Source organism: Pezoporus occidentalis, unplaced genomic scaffold (genome assembly GCF_034315485.1).
Source record: "Pezoporus occidentalis ecotype Australia unplaced genomic scaffold, CSIRO_AGI_Poc_V1 ctg83, whole genome shotgun sequence".
Taxonomy (NCBI): domain Eukaryota; kingdom Metazoa; phylum Chordata; class Aves; order Psittaciformes; family Psittacidae; genus Pezoporus; species Pezoporus occidentalis.
In genome coordinates this window covers 1,304,869-1,321,943 of record NW_026916192.1, presented here as the reverse complement: position 1 = coordinate 1,321,943, position 17,075 = coordinate 1,304,869, and the positions used below count along the sequence as shown (strand labels likewise).

Genomic DNA, 17,075 nt, shown 5'->3' with positions numbered 1-17,075 from the left:
GCTCTTTAAGTAGTTTTATAAAAGTATTTGACTTACTGAGATACTGTTACAGTTACCTGAGTATTTGAAATTACAATGCAAGGAAACTTCAACAAGGAATTTCAGTACAGTATTTTACAATCCAGTGCTGCTGATCCCAGTTTATAGATGAGTTCACTAGAGCACATATACACAAACAGTGATTCTTGAAGAAAATTAAAAGACACCACAAAAAGAGGGCTGGAAATACCAATACAGCAGAGAGCTGAGATTACAAATCTGGTGCAGCATGTAATAAAAATGCAGAAAATAAAATCATACAAACTTTACCATTTTTTTGTTTTAATTTCCTCAGAATAATAAACCCCCTTCTTTTTAAATGCCAGCATCTTGATTGAAACAATTTCCATTCTAGATCAGATGAAGACATGATGCATTTCCTGTGCATTTCATTAGTATATTAACATCTCCTGAGCTGGCCAGAGTAACAAGGCTTTGTTAGTTCTTCCATCAGCAGCTCAGCATTTCATTTGGTCATGTCATTCTCCCAAGGGAAAACTCTAAATAAAAGTTATTTTTAACAGTCAAGGAATTGGTATCAATTGGCAATTGCCTGCATTGGCAGACCCTGCATTGTGACATACTATGACTTCATGCAGTTTGTGTTGCTCAATCAGCTGGATGGGAGACAAATTCAGTCATCTGCTGAAAATGTTACTTGGAAGCCCAGTTCCTCACAACCTGCAATCTGGGCTTCGGGATGCTCTGGGCTCAGCTCCATCTTCTTTCACCAGCTCCCCATAAAGAGCAGAACTGCACCAGCGGCTCATATGAAGTCCTTTTTATTTCTACACAACAGGCTGTAAAAACTGAACAGATTTGTTCACATTCCCAATGCTGACAGAGCAAACTGGCTGAGGAATCTTAACCTCCGACTTCAGAAATGTCACCAGTTTTACACGAGATATTTGCTTTAATTTCTGTATATTTTGGCCAACCCCAGGTTTCACAGATTATTTTCCCCCTCTTCCTCCCTCCCAATGGATTCTTTATTTTTTAATTTCTTTATCTTTTAAAATCCTGTCTGGTGCTTGGGATATCCAGCCCCCTTTCCCCCATCCTAGTACAGCAGAAAAGACATAGAAACATGCCATTTAAATTAAAGAAAAATGGAATACATGGAATCCCGGACTGCAAAAATATATACAAGCATTTACCTTGTCCTGAACTAAACATTTCAACCATAAAAATATTCAACAGCCACACCCTATAGAACTAGGGCTAAGGCTATTTCAATTATAACTATTCTTCAGTTTAAAAATATAGGGCTGAAAGCCTTTTGGGTGATATTTATACATTAACAATAGTTCTAGGTTCCCTACATGAATCATAAAGCATTATGCAGAACACAGACTATTTGTCATAGCTTAATCTTGCATTATCTTGCTTAATTTAATCTCTCTTGGAAATATGTTAGATAACTACCTTTCATTGTAAGAATTCATACAAACAGAATATATTTTATAAGGCTTTTTTTTTTCCTCCTCGTGAGCTGTGTACTCTAAGAAATCCATCAAACCTTTCTGAAGTTGGCAGATTTTTCTCCTAGTAAACCCATGAAGTCAGATTGGTTCTACCAGCAATGGAACTGTAAGAGAGGGTCATTTCTGTGTCATCAGAAACCCTTTTCCATGCCTTTCCTAGAATATGCATGACAAAAGACCTGCTCACTCTACAGGCTGAGAATCCTGCCTTCCAGTAAGCATCTCTTTGTACAACCCAAAAAACTCAGTCAAAACCTGCAGTGCCCTGGTGGTTCTTAGACCTGAATCAGTTCTTCCCTCTTTAGTTTAGACAGAAGGGTCAAGAGGAAAGAAATGCTCTTTTCAAGACTAGAAGCTCAGTTTTACAGTTTCCCACTGTCCTGTTTTGGCTCCCATATCCAAAAGCCTCTTAAAATCAGCTCCTGGCCCAATGCTTTGAGCTGCATTATACTTTAGTACGTGCTACATGGTGCTTCAAGTGTCACATCTCCTACCATGGCTACCAGCTCAGCTTACTGAAGTTTGCTTTCCTCCCTTCACACAGGGAAGGAGCTGACCATACCCAAAAAGTGCATTCAGTCTAAAGGAGCAGTAAAATGCAAAATATTATTGTAAACCAGAAGAGAACTGAGTATTAAGAGATTTTAAAAGTAAGTAAAAGATGTTATTCATTCAATAGGAACTCCCTACAGAAGTTACTAGCTACAAGCAGTGAATTAGCTTAGAAACCTCCCTCAAAACTGTGAGTTTCAGTCTTTATTGAACTATTCACTGATGCTCCAGCTTTTCAAAGATCTGTAATTCCTGTCTGAATTTTCTCATCCTCTTAGCCTTAGCCATCAGTTCATCACCAGAAATGCTAAGTACTATCATATTCTGACTCCAGTTGTCTGGTACCTCGTCCTGAGAACGCAAGAGCCTTCAGAGCAACTGACTGCAACATGTAAATAACACTGACAATAACATCCACTAACACTGTTGACAAGAAACATCAGTCTGCAAACAGGAATCTACATGGAATCAGTGCAATCCCAGGTGGTCTTGTCTTTTGCAAAACAAGTGAAGTACCACAGTGTTAATAATGATTTAAAACTTAAATGTGTTACACAGAAAAAAAGATCAGAACTCTTCCAAGGGCACACAGAAAGGTTCCAACAACTTTGGGCGGGTGGCTGTTTTGCTGAAATTAGCAGAATTAGGAAAAAGAAAACCAAAGCAAAGCTTTGCCCTGGATTTGTGCCACAGTTTGACATCCCCTTAAGCAGCAGCTTGAGTCCAGCTGGCATGTGAGCAGACTCCAGGCAGGGAAAAAACAGTCTGGTCACACTTGAGATAGAAAAAAGGGCTGAAGTGATGGATTTGCTCATCGACAGGCTGGCTCTACAACACTGCTGAAAGAGGCTTAGGATGCTGCTGCAGCACTGCAGCTACCAATGAACTTCCCAGTGCATCAGTAGCAAAAAATGCTACTAAAAAGGAAAGACAAAACTATTGGTAAAAATCTGTCAGTTGTTAAGGACACATTCTAATTAATGAATGGTAAACCAAAGCAGAGCCCAAAGCTGTATTAAAACCTCTACATAGGTCAGAATTCATTTGTAGCCATATCTGATTGCTCATTTGATTTCTGAAAGTGCTCAGTAGAAATCCAGAGTTACTGTGGATAAAACCTCAGGATAACATCCACTTACACATTAGTATTGTTAAATAAATCCAAGTCAAGTCTACTTTACAATGAAGTGTGCAACAAGCAGAAGAAGTGAAGACCAGACATTGTGTTGAGTTCACATTCTTCAAGGTGCAAATTTTAGCTATTCTTGCCCAAATCCTTCTGTTTCTTCAATTGCAAACAACAGCTTTTCCTTCAACTGCTCATAATTCTTATAGGGTGGAAGGTCTAAGCGATTGAAACTGAAAATAAAGAAAAAACTTAAATAGTAAAAAAAATTAAACCATCACAAAAAATCCAATATGAATACAAGTAATTAAACTTTTTGCTGTGTACATGGATACCTGGCTTTATATCCTTGGAAAAGCAGACTCCAACATAAATTTATGTACTTCTGAGAGCAAAAGTTAGAGTTCAAGAACTGAACAGTCAGAAATGTAGTGTGCTAGGGATGGGTTTTCATGAACTTTCCCTCGTTGGTTAACTAGAGTCATCATTCACATTTGACACGTGGATTTACTCACCTGATATGCAGGAGGAACATGAATGTGGCTACTTCACTATGAAGATAGAGTGTAGTGATTACTAAAGATCAATCCCCTCTCTTTAGACAGTATTGTTTATTATTGTATGTTTTCAGTAGTACATAAATCCATGAAATCTACAATGGAATCTGCTCCCTACCAGTTCTTCAACAGTTCACCTGGTTTATTGGTATAACTTGCTGTTTGCTCTCACACAGCCTTAATCAGTGAAGTATATTACCATTTACTACAATCTCCGAGTAGATTGCTGTCAGCAAAACAAGGACAGCAGCAATAGTTTGGTTTGTTACATACTCACCAGGTATGACTTCTAGGTAACCAATTTTCCTTGCCAACTTTTTCAATACAAAATTTCTGGGGTCCGTTGCTCCCTGTAACAAATTGAGATAAACAAGGTCTAGCCACTGTTGCATCAGCAGGCAAGATACTACAACTGAAGTGTTAAGGGCTTACACACAAGATTGCCATTACTCACACCAATAAAAGACATCTGTCCTTTGCTACACAACTCTGTCTAGCTCAAAGTATGCATGTGGTGAAATGCATGAATTTGAAGTGACTTTGAAAGTCAATACACTAGGTGTAAACATCCCCTCCACCTCTTTTTCCATCACAGCTCAAATATATGTAGGGCCTACAAAATAGCATTAACATAAAAATCATTAAAGTGCCCATAAATTTGCAAATCAGTTCTTTTAAAAAACACAGCTAATGCATTAGAGGGATTATTTATACATACCCATGAGGTCAGCAAATCCTCCCACTGGTAATCTGCATGTTCCAGTAACAAACTGCAAGAGTCTCATTCTCTTCTCATTATCTATTTCTTTCACAAACTGAAAATTAGTAATTGAAATTAACATTTAGGGATAGATTTGATAGTCAGATTTTCACATCATCACTATCTACAACAGGCAATTTACATGATTTACAGATGGCTGGATTAGCAGTAACAACATCTGTGTGTACACACTACAGACATTTTTCAGTAACTCTGTTCTGTGGTAGGCAACTTCTGTAGGTCTGAGAACAAAACAAAGTCTACAAACCTGCCAGAACCACACTATCTGCCTGCTGGTCCTGGTGTAGTGCCTGTAGATGGTGTGTCGCTGCCAGTCATTCAAATCAATTTCTTGCATTCCACAGAGAAGCACCTTGAGGGCAGAAAAAGTGAAATAAACACAAGTTATGACCTTCCTTCTGTGACTGCCCATGTAGAAAAACCGAACATCAAGTGCACCCATACTTAGAGGCATTTACACTGATAATATACTTGGTTTTAATTTTAATTACCCCCAAAACTTCTACAACAAAGAATGATGTCTGCTCATGACGTGTGTTTGGAGAAGGCACAAAACAGAAAGCATCTGTATCATGAAAAGTGGAACAATTGTATTTAGACATTCAAGCCAGGAACAGTTTATCACTGCCCAGCCATACAGTCCTCTGTTAGGAACAGGCTGTTTTGGGTTTTAAGGTTTTATCTTTCTAAATTGAGCAGATGCTTCAGAAACTGCAATTTTGAGAGATTAAAATCACCTAAAACCTGGCCCGAGCTATATGTGATCATCTATTGTATATCTGTTTTTCATCTCCCTTTCTGTCAAGTTACTCATTCTCTGAACACAGGCAAATCAAATTGCTGAGGATTACAAAAGCAACTCTCTAAGAAAGTGTCTACTGGCAGAATCTTAGCCTTTAGAAACACGTAAGTAGGTTGCAAAAGGTAAGTGAAGGGAAACACATTAATCCAATACACTCCATCCAGTTTCCCTCACATGTCCTTTATAGTAGTGTTGTCAGCCTTGGCAAGTTCTGCTCTTCAGACCTAATGACTGGAGTATTTTATGTGTAATGACCTGGATGCAGCAACAGCCAAACAATCCTTTACCTCCAGTTCTTTAGCATCAAAATACTGCAGATACTGTTGCGGAAGAATTTCATTGAAGCCTTCAAAGAAAGCTTGTGTCTGCTCCTCAACACCTCGGGAGAGTCTCCATTCTGCTACTAGCCTGTAGAAAGAGATACAGAAAGATGATTTAAGTGGCCCATGCTAACCCATGTCCACATCTTTGTTAGCTTATTTTGAGATGAGCTGTGAGGGAGGTTAAAACATTATGGAAAGTCTGGAAAGTTCTGGGGATAGAGCATTGTGTAATTTTATTAGTTACCTTTACTCTCTGCAAGTGATTTTGTTTTTTAAGTTAAACCCCTATGTTTCCAACCATTCTGCTATGAAAGTGTTTTAGATTCAAAGAAGAGGCAGCATCTATTCACTGATTATATTAATGAGAGCACAGCAGTCCCTAGGTATCTGAAGAAAGAAAAAGATGCAGAGCTATATTTGTCTACTATTCTCCCAAGAAATCTCAAGTCATTATCCATGAAAAGGTAAAAACTAGGTCAAGTTGCACTGGAGAGGATTAAGTAGGACTGCTAGCTTACCAAGAAATGACTATGTCCATTTGGAAAGTTCCAAATTTGTTTCTGTTAATCATGAAACTTTGCTCTGTGGCAGAAACTCCACTCTCCATTAATAAAAGGGTGGAAAGCAGGCAGGAGACCCGAAGAACCTGAACCCAGGGAGAAGCAGATATTATGCTGAATACAAGCCTAACCTGTCAGAAGAAATGGAGTCTAAAGGAGAGATGGCTATTTTCTGATTTCAGTCCTAGAAACTCTGGGGACTTAAAGCAGGACTTAGAGTAAGACAGGAAAACAGGAGTGAAACTGGAATCTGTGCTCTCTCTGGGTTCTTAAAAACTCAAAGAGAATGGTTTTCTGCAGATCCTCCCTATTTTCTACCCCAATATTAGTACTTTGAAAAACTGCAAAATGCCAGGGTGCTTGTTCTGCAACTGCTACCTTTTCTGTGAATCACTGAAATGTCTTCAGATTACTCATGCAATGGAAACAAAATCCACTCCCTCCTCCCTCACCGCTTCCTGTGAAAGGAGCCTTCATGGAACACAATATAAGGAAGGGAGGAAAAAAGTTCACTGTGATTCAGTTTGTTTTGTGCCTGCGATGTGTGACTTCTTGTTGTTTTGCAAACACGTCCTCCATGTTTGTATGTTGAAGTTCACACCTTAAAGCAGAGCTTATGTACTGCTGCACACTGAGGAAGAAGGGAATATTTCAGGACAAAGCAGGTCACTGTTTACATTTCTGTTCTTTCATCACACTCAGGCTCCTCTCAACTTACTGCTTTAACACATCCTGGCACTGCAAACGTAATCATTTATGACAATAGAACTTGTGACCCTGTTACAAATGCCAAGACCTAATTATGCTACAAGACCTCTTCACGTAAAACTAGCAAGTAAAAAAACCTATCAAGTATCTCTAAAAAAATAAGAATCATCACAAATGATTCTTAAGTTTAAAAACATAAGAGGCTGGGTAGAATATCAGCAGGCTATGAAGCAATATAATTCTAATATTAAACATAAGCAAGTTTCATTAAGTATCTGACATTCACATTTGTTGTCGTGATGTTCTGCTAAACTTAAATATCCCTAGGAAAAAAGTGAACCTTCTGCAGTCTTTGGGAGAAGTGGATTTTAGAAACTTTATTCCTATCAATATTCTTTCAAATATGATATCCAAACAATGGCCACTTGTTGCCCACAACAGCAATTACTCAGAAACAGAATTTTAGCAATGCTTCCCATTAGAGTTTTGACTATCTTGTCTTGCTAGAAGTAAAGAAAGAAATGACTAAGATGAGAGTATTTTAAAAATCTTCTTGTATTCTTACCTAATGTATTCTTCTTTGTTTTCTTCTGTGACCAGAATGTTGCTACCATTTGGCTTCAAATCATGGCTTTTGATTTCACCCAGAATTTCTTTATCAACTGAGAAGAACATTTCCAAGCCACATTCTTCAATATCATTCTCTCTGTTAGGAAAAAATATGATTTTTAATAACTGTGTCAAGACCTTGTATTCAGTAGAGGAGATGGGTATGAAGAACCTTAAGAAAAAAAGTTTGGAGCTAGATAATCAGGATAAGGAAACATTACTTACACAATCATTATGGTTTTGCAAGCAGTACTGACTCACTGTACTAACATGCATAAATGGATCAGAAATTTTTCATCAGTTGTAGCCTTAAACTTACCTATCACAAGGCTGACAAGCCACCTCCTAGCATCTGTGGAACATTTATGGAATACAGAAACTTTTAAAGTAATGACATTTTTGCATGTTTCATTGAATGACTGCTTCTTCTAACAGGTAATGTAAGGACAGTGTTACACAGCAGCTGTCACTGTGTCAGATAATAGCAGTAAGAAGCAACCAGGATTTAGTTAAATGTTTACTGAATTACCTTCAACTCCAGTAGGTATTATATATGAGACAATCTTGTAAGCATATACTGAAATGTTCAAAGCTCCCAGGTTAACTAAGTACAAATACTTCTGCTAAAGAGGAATTCTTTGAAATTTTCACATAGAAGGAATCTGTAGCCAACAAACATTGCTCAAATAAACTGTTCTCTTTATAGGTGTGAATAACCAGGAGAATAGCAGGTACAACACTATATGTTGATGGATGCTTCTGTAAAGTGAAGAATCACTTGCATATGCAGAGGCTTTGATGACCATTTCCCCCCAAAATGCAGTGCAAAAATCAAGATATTTGTCCTCAACCACAACACAGAAATGTTGAGAACACTGCTGTGGTTTATCTAGCCCCGTGATGCAACAGTGCTTCTGAACTTGATCTTTCCAAAACACATGCTATTGCAGGACATCTCAGATGTGGAAGGCAGGCTTCAGATGGATGGATGATGAAATAAAATCATCCCTTCCTTTTAAAATGAAAGCTACCTGCTCTAGCTCAGTCTGAGCAGACAAGTTTGACTAGGTGATCTCTAGAGGTCCTCTTCCAGATTCAGCCAATCTGTGACATTTTCAAAGTTGTGGGAACAAGACAAAGAGCCACCTAATAGGAGAAACACCATACATTCACAAGTACTGAAAGCATCCTGGCAAGTGCCAAAATTTGCTTTTTGGTGAGTAACAAAATTATGTCTGCCCTGACAGACGTGACTTTTTTCCCCTACAAATTTGCAGCCATTTCCTTAGAGACCATCTTCATCAGCAATTACAGCTAAGCTGGCTCAGCAGCACTAAACGTGAAGTTTGGGTCTCTCTGCCTTGAGGTCAATGTGCACCCATCAGAGGTCTGAAAGATTTTCTCCGGAATATTCATACCTTTAACTGCATGCATCATTTTTGTGGCATCTTTATTCAAATAGCAACTACTTAAAGTTTTCCTAATCGAATTTTAACTCATTACACCTTTTAGCAGCACATACATTGAGTACAGAACATGCTGCTGTTGGAAAACCAACTCAAAATCCCTTTCTCAATTTATAAACATCCTGTAAAGCTGCTTCCACCATCCCCTTCCTTCATTTAAGAGAATGCTTCCATGATTCACCATTACAGCTTCCATGATTCAACATTACAGGAGGTAATATTCCTGTCTTTTGTGTTTATTTCTGCACTTCTAACACCAATCTATCCCCACAGCTTTTAGAAATTTCTCAAAGCATCTTTAAAACTTTTCTGGCTTTGTATGAATCTTAAGTAAAATGGTTTCTCTCTCCAGTCATATAAAAAAGACTATTTTTTTTCTGCCAAATTGTTTTTACTATAGCAGAAGCAAATAATTTTTAACTGAATTTGTCTTTTTTTTTTTTTTTTTTAACTGCTAGGACAGGAAAATCACCTTTGTTATTGAAACAGATGGTGCACATCAACCATGGGCTACAACACCCTTGAGTGTTATTATCTAATCAGTACAGAATGACAATGCTTTAGACCTAAGGGGTTTTAAAAATTATTTCTGAAAATATTTTTAACAGGTAATTCCAAAATAATGATGGTCTAAAAACTCCAGATCCTTTATGCTTGCTGGTCTCTGGAGAGGAATCTGCAAAGCAGTGGAAAACGAGGACTCCAAACAGTATGAATGTAGAGGGGACAGATGACTGACAATGCGTACATGGAAGAATAACTACAGTTGCTCACCTCATATTATTGTACGCTAAACTTTTCTCTTTTCTAACTCACGTAGGTACTACAGAGAAACACTGAATGGATTTTTGCTGATTTCATCAGTTACCTGGTAAGTTTCAGTGGAATTTGCTCAGGCCATTTTATTTGTAACAGCGTTCAAGACTGCCACATTGGTAGAATGTCTAGCTAGGTTTATTTTAAGCCAGCAAAAATAGAATGCAAGAGGCTGTGCAGATTATTCAATGAACCAAAAAGGGGTTTGCATTATCAAGTTATCTGTGCATTTAAAATTACAGGAAAACTCCAGTACTGCTCTGCAATTGATACACTTCCCAGTGATAATAAATTTAACACCTACTTCCTGGCATAAGTGAAAATAAAACCCATTATATTGCTATTTCAAGAACAAAATCAAGTCAAACTCACTTTACCCAGATGAGAGAGTTGTAAAACTCTGGGTCAACAGATTCTAAATCCTTGAGTCCTACTGGCTTGTTTAGGATACGTTTATAGAACGGCAGAGAGAAACCAGTGTCAATGAATTTCCCATGGAACAAAGCCTGAAGAACATGAAAACAGAAAAAATAATGCAAATGGTGATTTAATATTTAATACGACAACATTCTGTACTATGCACCAGTGATATCTGACAGCCAAAGAATTAAAATAACCTTGAACATCAAGACTGCTAATATACTGAATTAACTTATACCAACAGCAGTTATAAACAAACACCTGGTTATAGTTTCAACTAAAAAATGAATGAATTATTCATCTGATGATATGCTTGAGGGAAGGGATGGGATCCAGATGGACCCTGACACGCCTGAGAGGTAGGCCAATGCCAACCTCATGAAGTTCAGCAGTGCAAAGTGCAAGGTCCTACACCTGGGTTGGGGCAATCCCAGGCACAGCTACAGGTTGGTCGATGAGAAAATGAACATGAGCCGGCTTCAGTGTGCGCTTGCAGCCCAGAAAGCCAACCGTATCCTGGGCTGCATCAAAAGGAGCATGACCAGCAGGTCCAAGGAGGTGATCCTGCCCCTCTGCTCTGCTTTTGTGAGACCTCACTTGCAGTATTGTGTGCAGTTCTGGTGTCCTCAGCATAAGGTGGTCATGGAACTGTTGGAACAAGTCCAGAGGAGGCCACGAGGATGATCAGGGGACTGGAGCACCTCCTGTATGAAGACAGGCTGAGAAAGTTGGGGCTGCTCAGCCTGGAGAAGAGAAGGCTCCTTGAAGACCTCATAGCAGCCTTCCAGTATCTGAAGGGGGCCTACAAGGATGCTGGGGAGAGACTCTTCATCAGAGACTGTGGCGACTGGACAAGGGGTGATGGGTATAAACTAAATTGCAGAGATTTAGGTTAGATATCAGGAAGAAGTTCTTTACTGTGAAGGTGGTGAGGCACTGGAACAGGCTGTCCAAAGAAGTGGTAAATGCCCCATCCCTGGCAGTGTTCAAGGCCAAGCTGGACAGAGGCCTGGGCGACATGGTCTAGAGTGAAGTGTCCCTGCCCATGGCAGGGTGGTTGGAATTAGATGATCTTAAGGTCCCTTTCAACCCAAACCAGTCTATGATTAGTTTATAGAAAAATTACAGGACAGAACCCCTTCTACTTTTGAACTTACCATGGCAATGAATCTTCCAATAAATCGGAAGTATTTCAGATGATCTGGATTAATGTAAGAGGCTGGGTTTATCTGTAAGCAGTAGTTATCTTTCCCTGCATATTCAAACAGGCAATACATTGGGTTCAAAACTTCATGTGACAATAGAAAGAACCATTCCCTGAAATCACACAAACAAAAACACATTTCAAAATAAATTAAATTAGAAATTACTTTAGCAAGCTCAGGTCGCCTTAGGCACTTGTTGGCACAGTCAGTCCGACCTCTTTACCAGGAAGTCCATTAGACCAAACTGAAACCAAACTGATACTAAGACAAATTATTACATGCAAAGTTACAATGATATACAACTGTCAGTGGTTTTGATACAAAACCAGCCTTATCTAAATAAGACTAAAAGCCTACCACCAATTTAAACTTGAGTGATTAGGGAATGCCAATTCATATATGCGCTTCTCAGTTACATTCCTGTAAAGACTTTTGACTTGATGTACCTCTCAGTTACACTCCTGTGAAGACTTTTGACTTGAAAGTAGATTTCCATTCACTTTTTCAATAAACCTCTACTTTGACATGAACTGTTGTGCCAAAGGCTTACTGTCATTCAATAGATTAATCACCTCAATGATCAGAGATGCACAAAGTAATTCCTAATAATTTCATGCAGTTTCAAGACATGCATACACATCTTAAGGAACTGTCTTCCCTAGATATTCTGAAGGAAGATAAGGAATGAACTTCACTAATATTTTGAAAGCACTGCAGTTTAAGTATCTACTTTGGGGAAGTCTTCACACCAACAATGCAGAAAAAGGTATAACTTGCCATTTCATGTTAGTTTACCTTGCAACACCTCCATAATCTAAGCCTTCTTCACCAGGGAAAATGACCCATAAGCGTCTCCGTAGATCCTGAGGGCTGAAGCTCATTATCTTAGTGAAAGAAAAACAACCAATTTTTTTTTAAGAGAACAGCTGTAAGCACTGGCTAGACTTACTACTATTTGCTATCAAGCAATATAGCATTTAATAATTCAGAACATAAAATGAACTATGAGTGCATGAAGTACATGCTTACGGAATGTTCATGCAACTTGAAGCGTCACTGCAAACCTATTTCCATAGATTAAAGATATGTAAAAGAAAAAAATAAATAATAATCCTGATATTAAAGACCTGGGCTACTTAGGCCAGCAGCCTGTCTAAGGAACTTTACTAATCCTGGATTTAATACCATGACCAAATTTGTAATTATGCTGATTTGGTCAATTGTCAGAGGTTTACATGAAGAAACTTCACATGATGCTTTCTGTGTCCAAGAACCTCAAGTTTTGTTTGCCACAAAAAGCATGGAATTTGGGTCAAGATTTGCATTTTAATATCTCTCCTGGATGCCTGTAGTAATCACCACAAAAAAATTTATAATCCTAGCAGAGATACTGCAAACGATGACTAACAAGTATAAAACACTAACTTGGGGCTCTGCAATGATGTCGTCTAAACTATGGATCAGGCACCCTGCTTTCCTAAGGAAACCTTGGTTTGCTGATGTTTATAGAATTATATAATCTCGCTTGATTGTTTCTAGTACAGCATAATTTCATTACCTCTACAGTTACTGTAAAAAACACCAAGCCAGCCCATATGCAGAAATAAAGCTGGAGCTAGTTTTCAGTTACAGGATTTATTTTGCCCCTTTCTAACCCTTTTTATTTAAAGGCATCATTGTTCCAAATGAGAAGACTAGCCAACAGCACTGCCTGTTGTTTCTGCTAAGCCAGTTTACAGTAATTTGAACAAGAAAACATTAATCCTTATGTAAGAATATATTTGGCTCAAAACACACTGTTCTATTTGTTCACATTTCCTGGCTTGACACATCTGTGATAATTCCTACAAGGAATGAAACCTGACGACCTATAGGAAATAAGAATAACTTAAGAAGATAGGGACCTTTAGCTTCGTCTGTCCCTAGCCAAATTTGTTTTAAGTTTCTTAAGTTACTTTTAAATCAGGAAAATAAAGAAGTGGCCAAGATGAATCATTCCATGCTCTTCCAAGCCCGTTTCTATCTTATGAAACTGACAAAGAGCTGCTTTTGGCTTCAATTTAACCAGCAATGAGTGATTTATTGCCACAACAAACATTCATAAAGTAAAAGTAAAATTCAAAAGCACCTAGAAATACTGCATAGGAACAAATTTTAACCATGGTTTAGGTCTATAGACATTAACAAGAATTTTGCTACTAAGAACCTAAATAGAATTAGTATTTTTTGTTCCTTTTAACCATTTCATTACTCATTTAAAGACCCAGGATCTCTGTAACACCGAGACTAAGATCAACTTGATATATTTTGGTACACAGCCCATGCTAATACAACAAAACTGTTAGCAAAAACATGTCAACAAACATGAAAACTTCCCGAGATGGGGGAGCTGCTCTGCTGCAGCACTCCCCTCAAATTAACTCAGGTTTTAAAGAATTCTGAGGGAAAAAGATAAACACCTTCTCTGTCAGATGAATCAGTCTTTGGAGCCAGAACTTCACATTTTAGCATGATCTTAATATGGAAGTATGAATGTATCCTAACTATTAATCTAGTAGTTATTCTCACTTAAAATAACATTAACAAGATGGCAAAGGATCAAGCGTGACACAAGACAATAAATTTTATCAACTCAACTTCTCATGCCCACTACTAACAAGTTTTAATACGATACCTGTTGAAACGAATCCTCGAATAATGTTTTTCTGCTCACTGTAATTTTTATGTGCTGTGGCATTGCCAGTTGCTGAAATGAAATTTTCAGAGGTGAAGTATACAACCATTTGAAGTTTTTAATACTGTGCTTGTACTGTTATTTGTAGTTAATTGTATTGTAGTATATATTGCTTTAGGAAGTAGTTAATAATTAATGTAATTAATAATTGTAGTATATATTGCTTTAGGAAGTACAGTTGAATTTTACTAATCCACATAAAACAAACCCAGGAATTGTTTTAATTTACTCCAAGAAATTACTTCCACTACTGGTATCTGCAGTGAGATATACATGTCTCTAGAGCCTGCTTACAACAGGTTCAAATACTATACTCTTACAAGACAGCAGAAAATGTCAAGATCAATAACATTCTAGTTTAATAAAGAATTAAAAATTGAGAAAATTCAGGTTACTCTGTGCCACATTCAAAGTGAAAAGTTAGGCTAGTCTATTCTGGTTTTCAAAGGATAATTCACTGACTCTTGAAAACTGGAACATTCAAACCTGAGACTTTTTCCTCAATACCAGGTTACTTTATCTCTTGATATACATTGAGTTTAGAGGATCAAGACTGACGCTCTGGAATCTGATGTTACAGCACATATTCTCCAATGTTTAGACATGCAAGTTCTGAGTCATATGCCCTGCATTTTCTTCCAGATGTCTATATTTGTGCAGAAAGTAATATTAACTATAAAAATTCTGCATCTCCCTGTATTCCCTTATTAACAACAGAAAGCACTATTCTGAACACCCCCCTCCCCAACTTTAAAAGAAAACATCAGTTTAGCTAGTTTTTTATTCTAGAAGTTTCAAAGCCTTAGCTTACCTACCTTTAAACTTTATGAGTTTATATACATCCTGTATTTACTCCTTCCTACTTTAACTCACCTTTAATGTTAAAGTAGTTTGATTACCTTCACTTGCAAGATATTAAAGGAGTTCATTTAAAGCATGTAAGCAAAACCCAAAAATGCTAACAAATACTCCCAAGTGATGAATCCATACCTGACACCAGAATCTGAAATAATGGACCTTTGCCTTGAAATCACGCACATAAGCTATCTGCGGTCCATTGTCTCTGGAACCAAAAGGAGATCAAACAAATGAATTTCAAAAGTGGTTTCGTAACATAAGTAAATGCCTGCATCTGTATTGGTTATACAGTGGTATGGTTTAGGTGCTAACTAGTTGGAAGCTTCTTATTTACATTTTTTGATTTTGAGGTGTGGTTTTTTGTTGTTAAGCTATAAAAAAATTTTCTCCACTGTGGAGTGTACACACACCACTTTTAAACAGTATCCGATTATTAACTGTAAAGAAGAATCTAACAATAAGGATGGGATAACATTCAGTTAGTTAAAGTTGGGACTTAAATTCTGGTTTTAAGTCCATCCTGGTCCCTAAAAGTCAAAGACAGGCAGACTTGTAACTGGAAGGAAGGGATCTGGTCATCAACAATACTGATGAAGCTCCTCCACAACCCTTACATCTTGTATAGTACTTGGCAAGAAGGATTCTCAAGTGTTCAAGACACTGCCTTTTTCAGGGACAGTTATCAGTGGATGAAACAAACCCAGAAAATTAACAAATCTTACTACACATAAAACTTCCTGCATACAAAAAGAGAGAAAAACCTTTTAAAAATAGCAAGTGCTGAACTCAACATGGCACTAAGCCTTTAAAAGTCAAAACACTTACAGAGCAGACTTGCCAGTGCGGGGATCTATATAGGTAGTGGTTCTTCTATTGTGATCCACAAAATATGGAATACCATCCACAGTAAATCGCATTTCCCAGCCCTCTGGTAAGGGTTTCTCATTTAACTGACTATGGATACAATAAAAAACACATGGTAACTGATCAACTTCATACATTCAGTCATTACAGCAATACCTGACACAGTAAAAATTGTGGCAGATCTAGAAAAACTACGGATTGAGAAACTTTGCATTCAATATTTATTCTTCCCCCCCCCCCCCTCAATTTTTCATGTGAGTTCTCAATTAGGCCAAAAGGACTGTTCAAATAAACATTAGCTTATTTGACTGCACTACCTCGAGTAAGGGCAAATGGAAGTTTAAGAGAAAAATGTCAGCAAGGTTTAGCAACGTTCCTCCATTAAACAGCATAATTTTGTCTTCTAACTACAGGTTATTACTTGAAAACTGACTTAATTTTACTAGGCAGCTTTTGGTACCTCATGTGCATTCACAGCACCCAAAAAAGTTTCAGAATGGCAAAAACAGAGGAAAATGCAAATATTGATCTTTTAGAATTATTCAACAACTTTCAACTCAAGTCTGGTATAAGCAAAAATAGGTTTCAATATATTTGGAAGACCTGAGCATCATCACTTCAAAGTGTTCACACAGTGACTTTTCTCTACAGAATTACATTGTAGAACCATGCTTCTAACTGTGAAGCCCGCACACATGGTTGTTGGGTTGTATTAAAGAGTATTCTCCACACACACAGCCCCAGAGGTGACTGAGATGTAAAAGTTGTCACCTATGGCTACAGCTATTAGCTCTCCACATGTACTTGGTTTTCTCTCCCCCATCCCCCTTCTTACTCCTCTATGGAGAACAGATGAAATTGCTTCAGTAAACGGAAGTTTTCAGTTCAAACAGGAAGAGCTGGGATTGAACATCCCTCACCCTTATTTCATAACCTGCCTTACTCCAGAGACTCAGGGTGACCAAAGCCCAAAATAAACAGTACTCCATCACTTTCAGTAGCGCCTCAAGCTCTCTCTGTCTCTCCCTTCACCTTTTTAAAAGGTGTGAGGTGGTGGGCTGCAGTTTTTCAAGTTTTATTTCTTCCTGCCTCTTAGCTATTTACTATCTAGGAAATAAGCAAATTCTTATTCAGGATCCTCTGCGCTATCCCATCCATCACTGTATAAAAG

General features: G+C 37.9%; 1 protein-coding gene across 4 annotated transcripts in view; it reads right to left on the bottom strand.

The window, feature by feature from the left end:
• ITCH (itchy E3 ubiquitin protein ligase) overlaps positions 1–17,075 on the bottom strand; it is a 67,026-nt gene continuing 49,951 nt past the window's right edge. For all 4 annotated transcript variants that reach the window (XM_062604067.1, XM_062604066.1, XM_062604068.1 and 1 more), the window contains 12 exons: positions 15,866–15,994; positions 15,173–15,245; positions 14,123–14,194; positions 12,244–12,332; positions 11,401–11,560; positions 10,196–10,329; positions 7,498–7,638; positions 5,629–5,749; positions 4,787–4,891; positions 4,477–4,573; positions 4,036–4,108; positions 1–3,434 (listed from right to left, as the gene is read on the bottom strand). In XM_062604067.1, the coding sequence (XP_062460051.1) occupies positions 3,335–3,434; positions 4,036–4,108; positions 4,477–4,573; positions 4,787–4,891; positions 5,629–5,749; positions 7,498–7,638; positions 10,196–10,329; positions 11,401–11,560; positions 12,244–12,332; positions 14,123–14,194; positions 15,173–15,245; positions 15,866–15,994 (1,294 nt within the window). In that variant the 3' untranslated portion in view covers positions 1–3,334. The remainder of the gene's footprint in view (positions 3,435–4,035; positions 4,109–4,476; positions 4,574–4,786; positions 4,892–5,628; positions 5,750–7,497; positions 7,639–10,195; positions 10,330–11,400; positions 11,561–12,243; positions 12,333–14,122; positions 14,195–15,172; positions 15,246–15,865; positions 15,995–17,075) is intronic.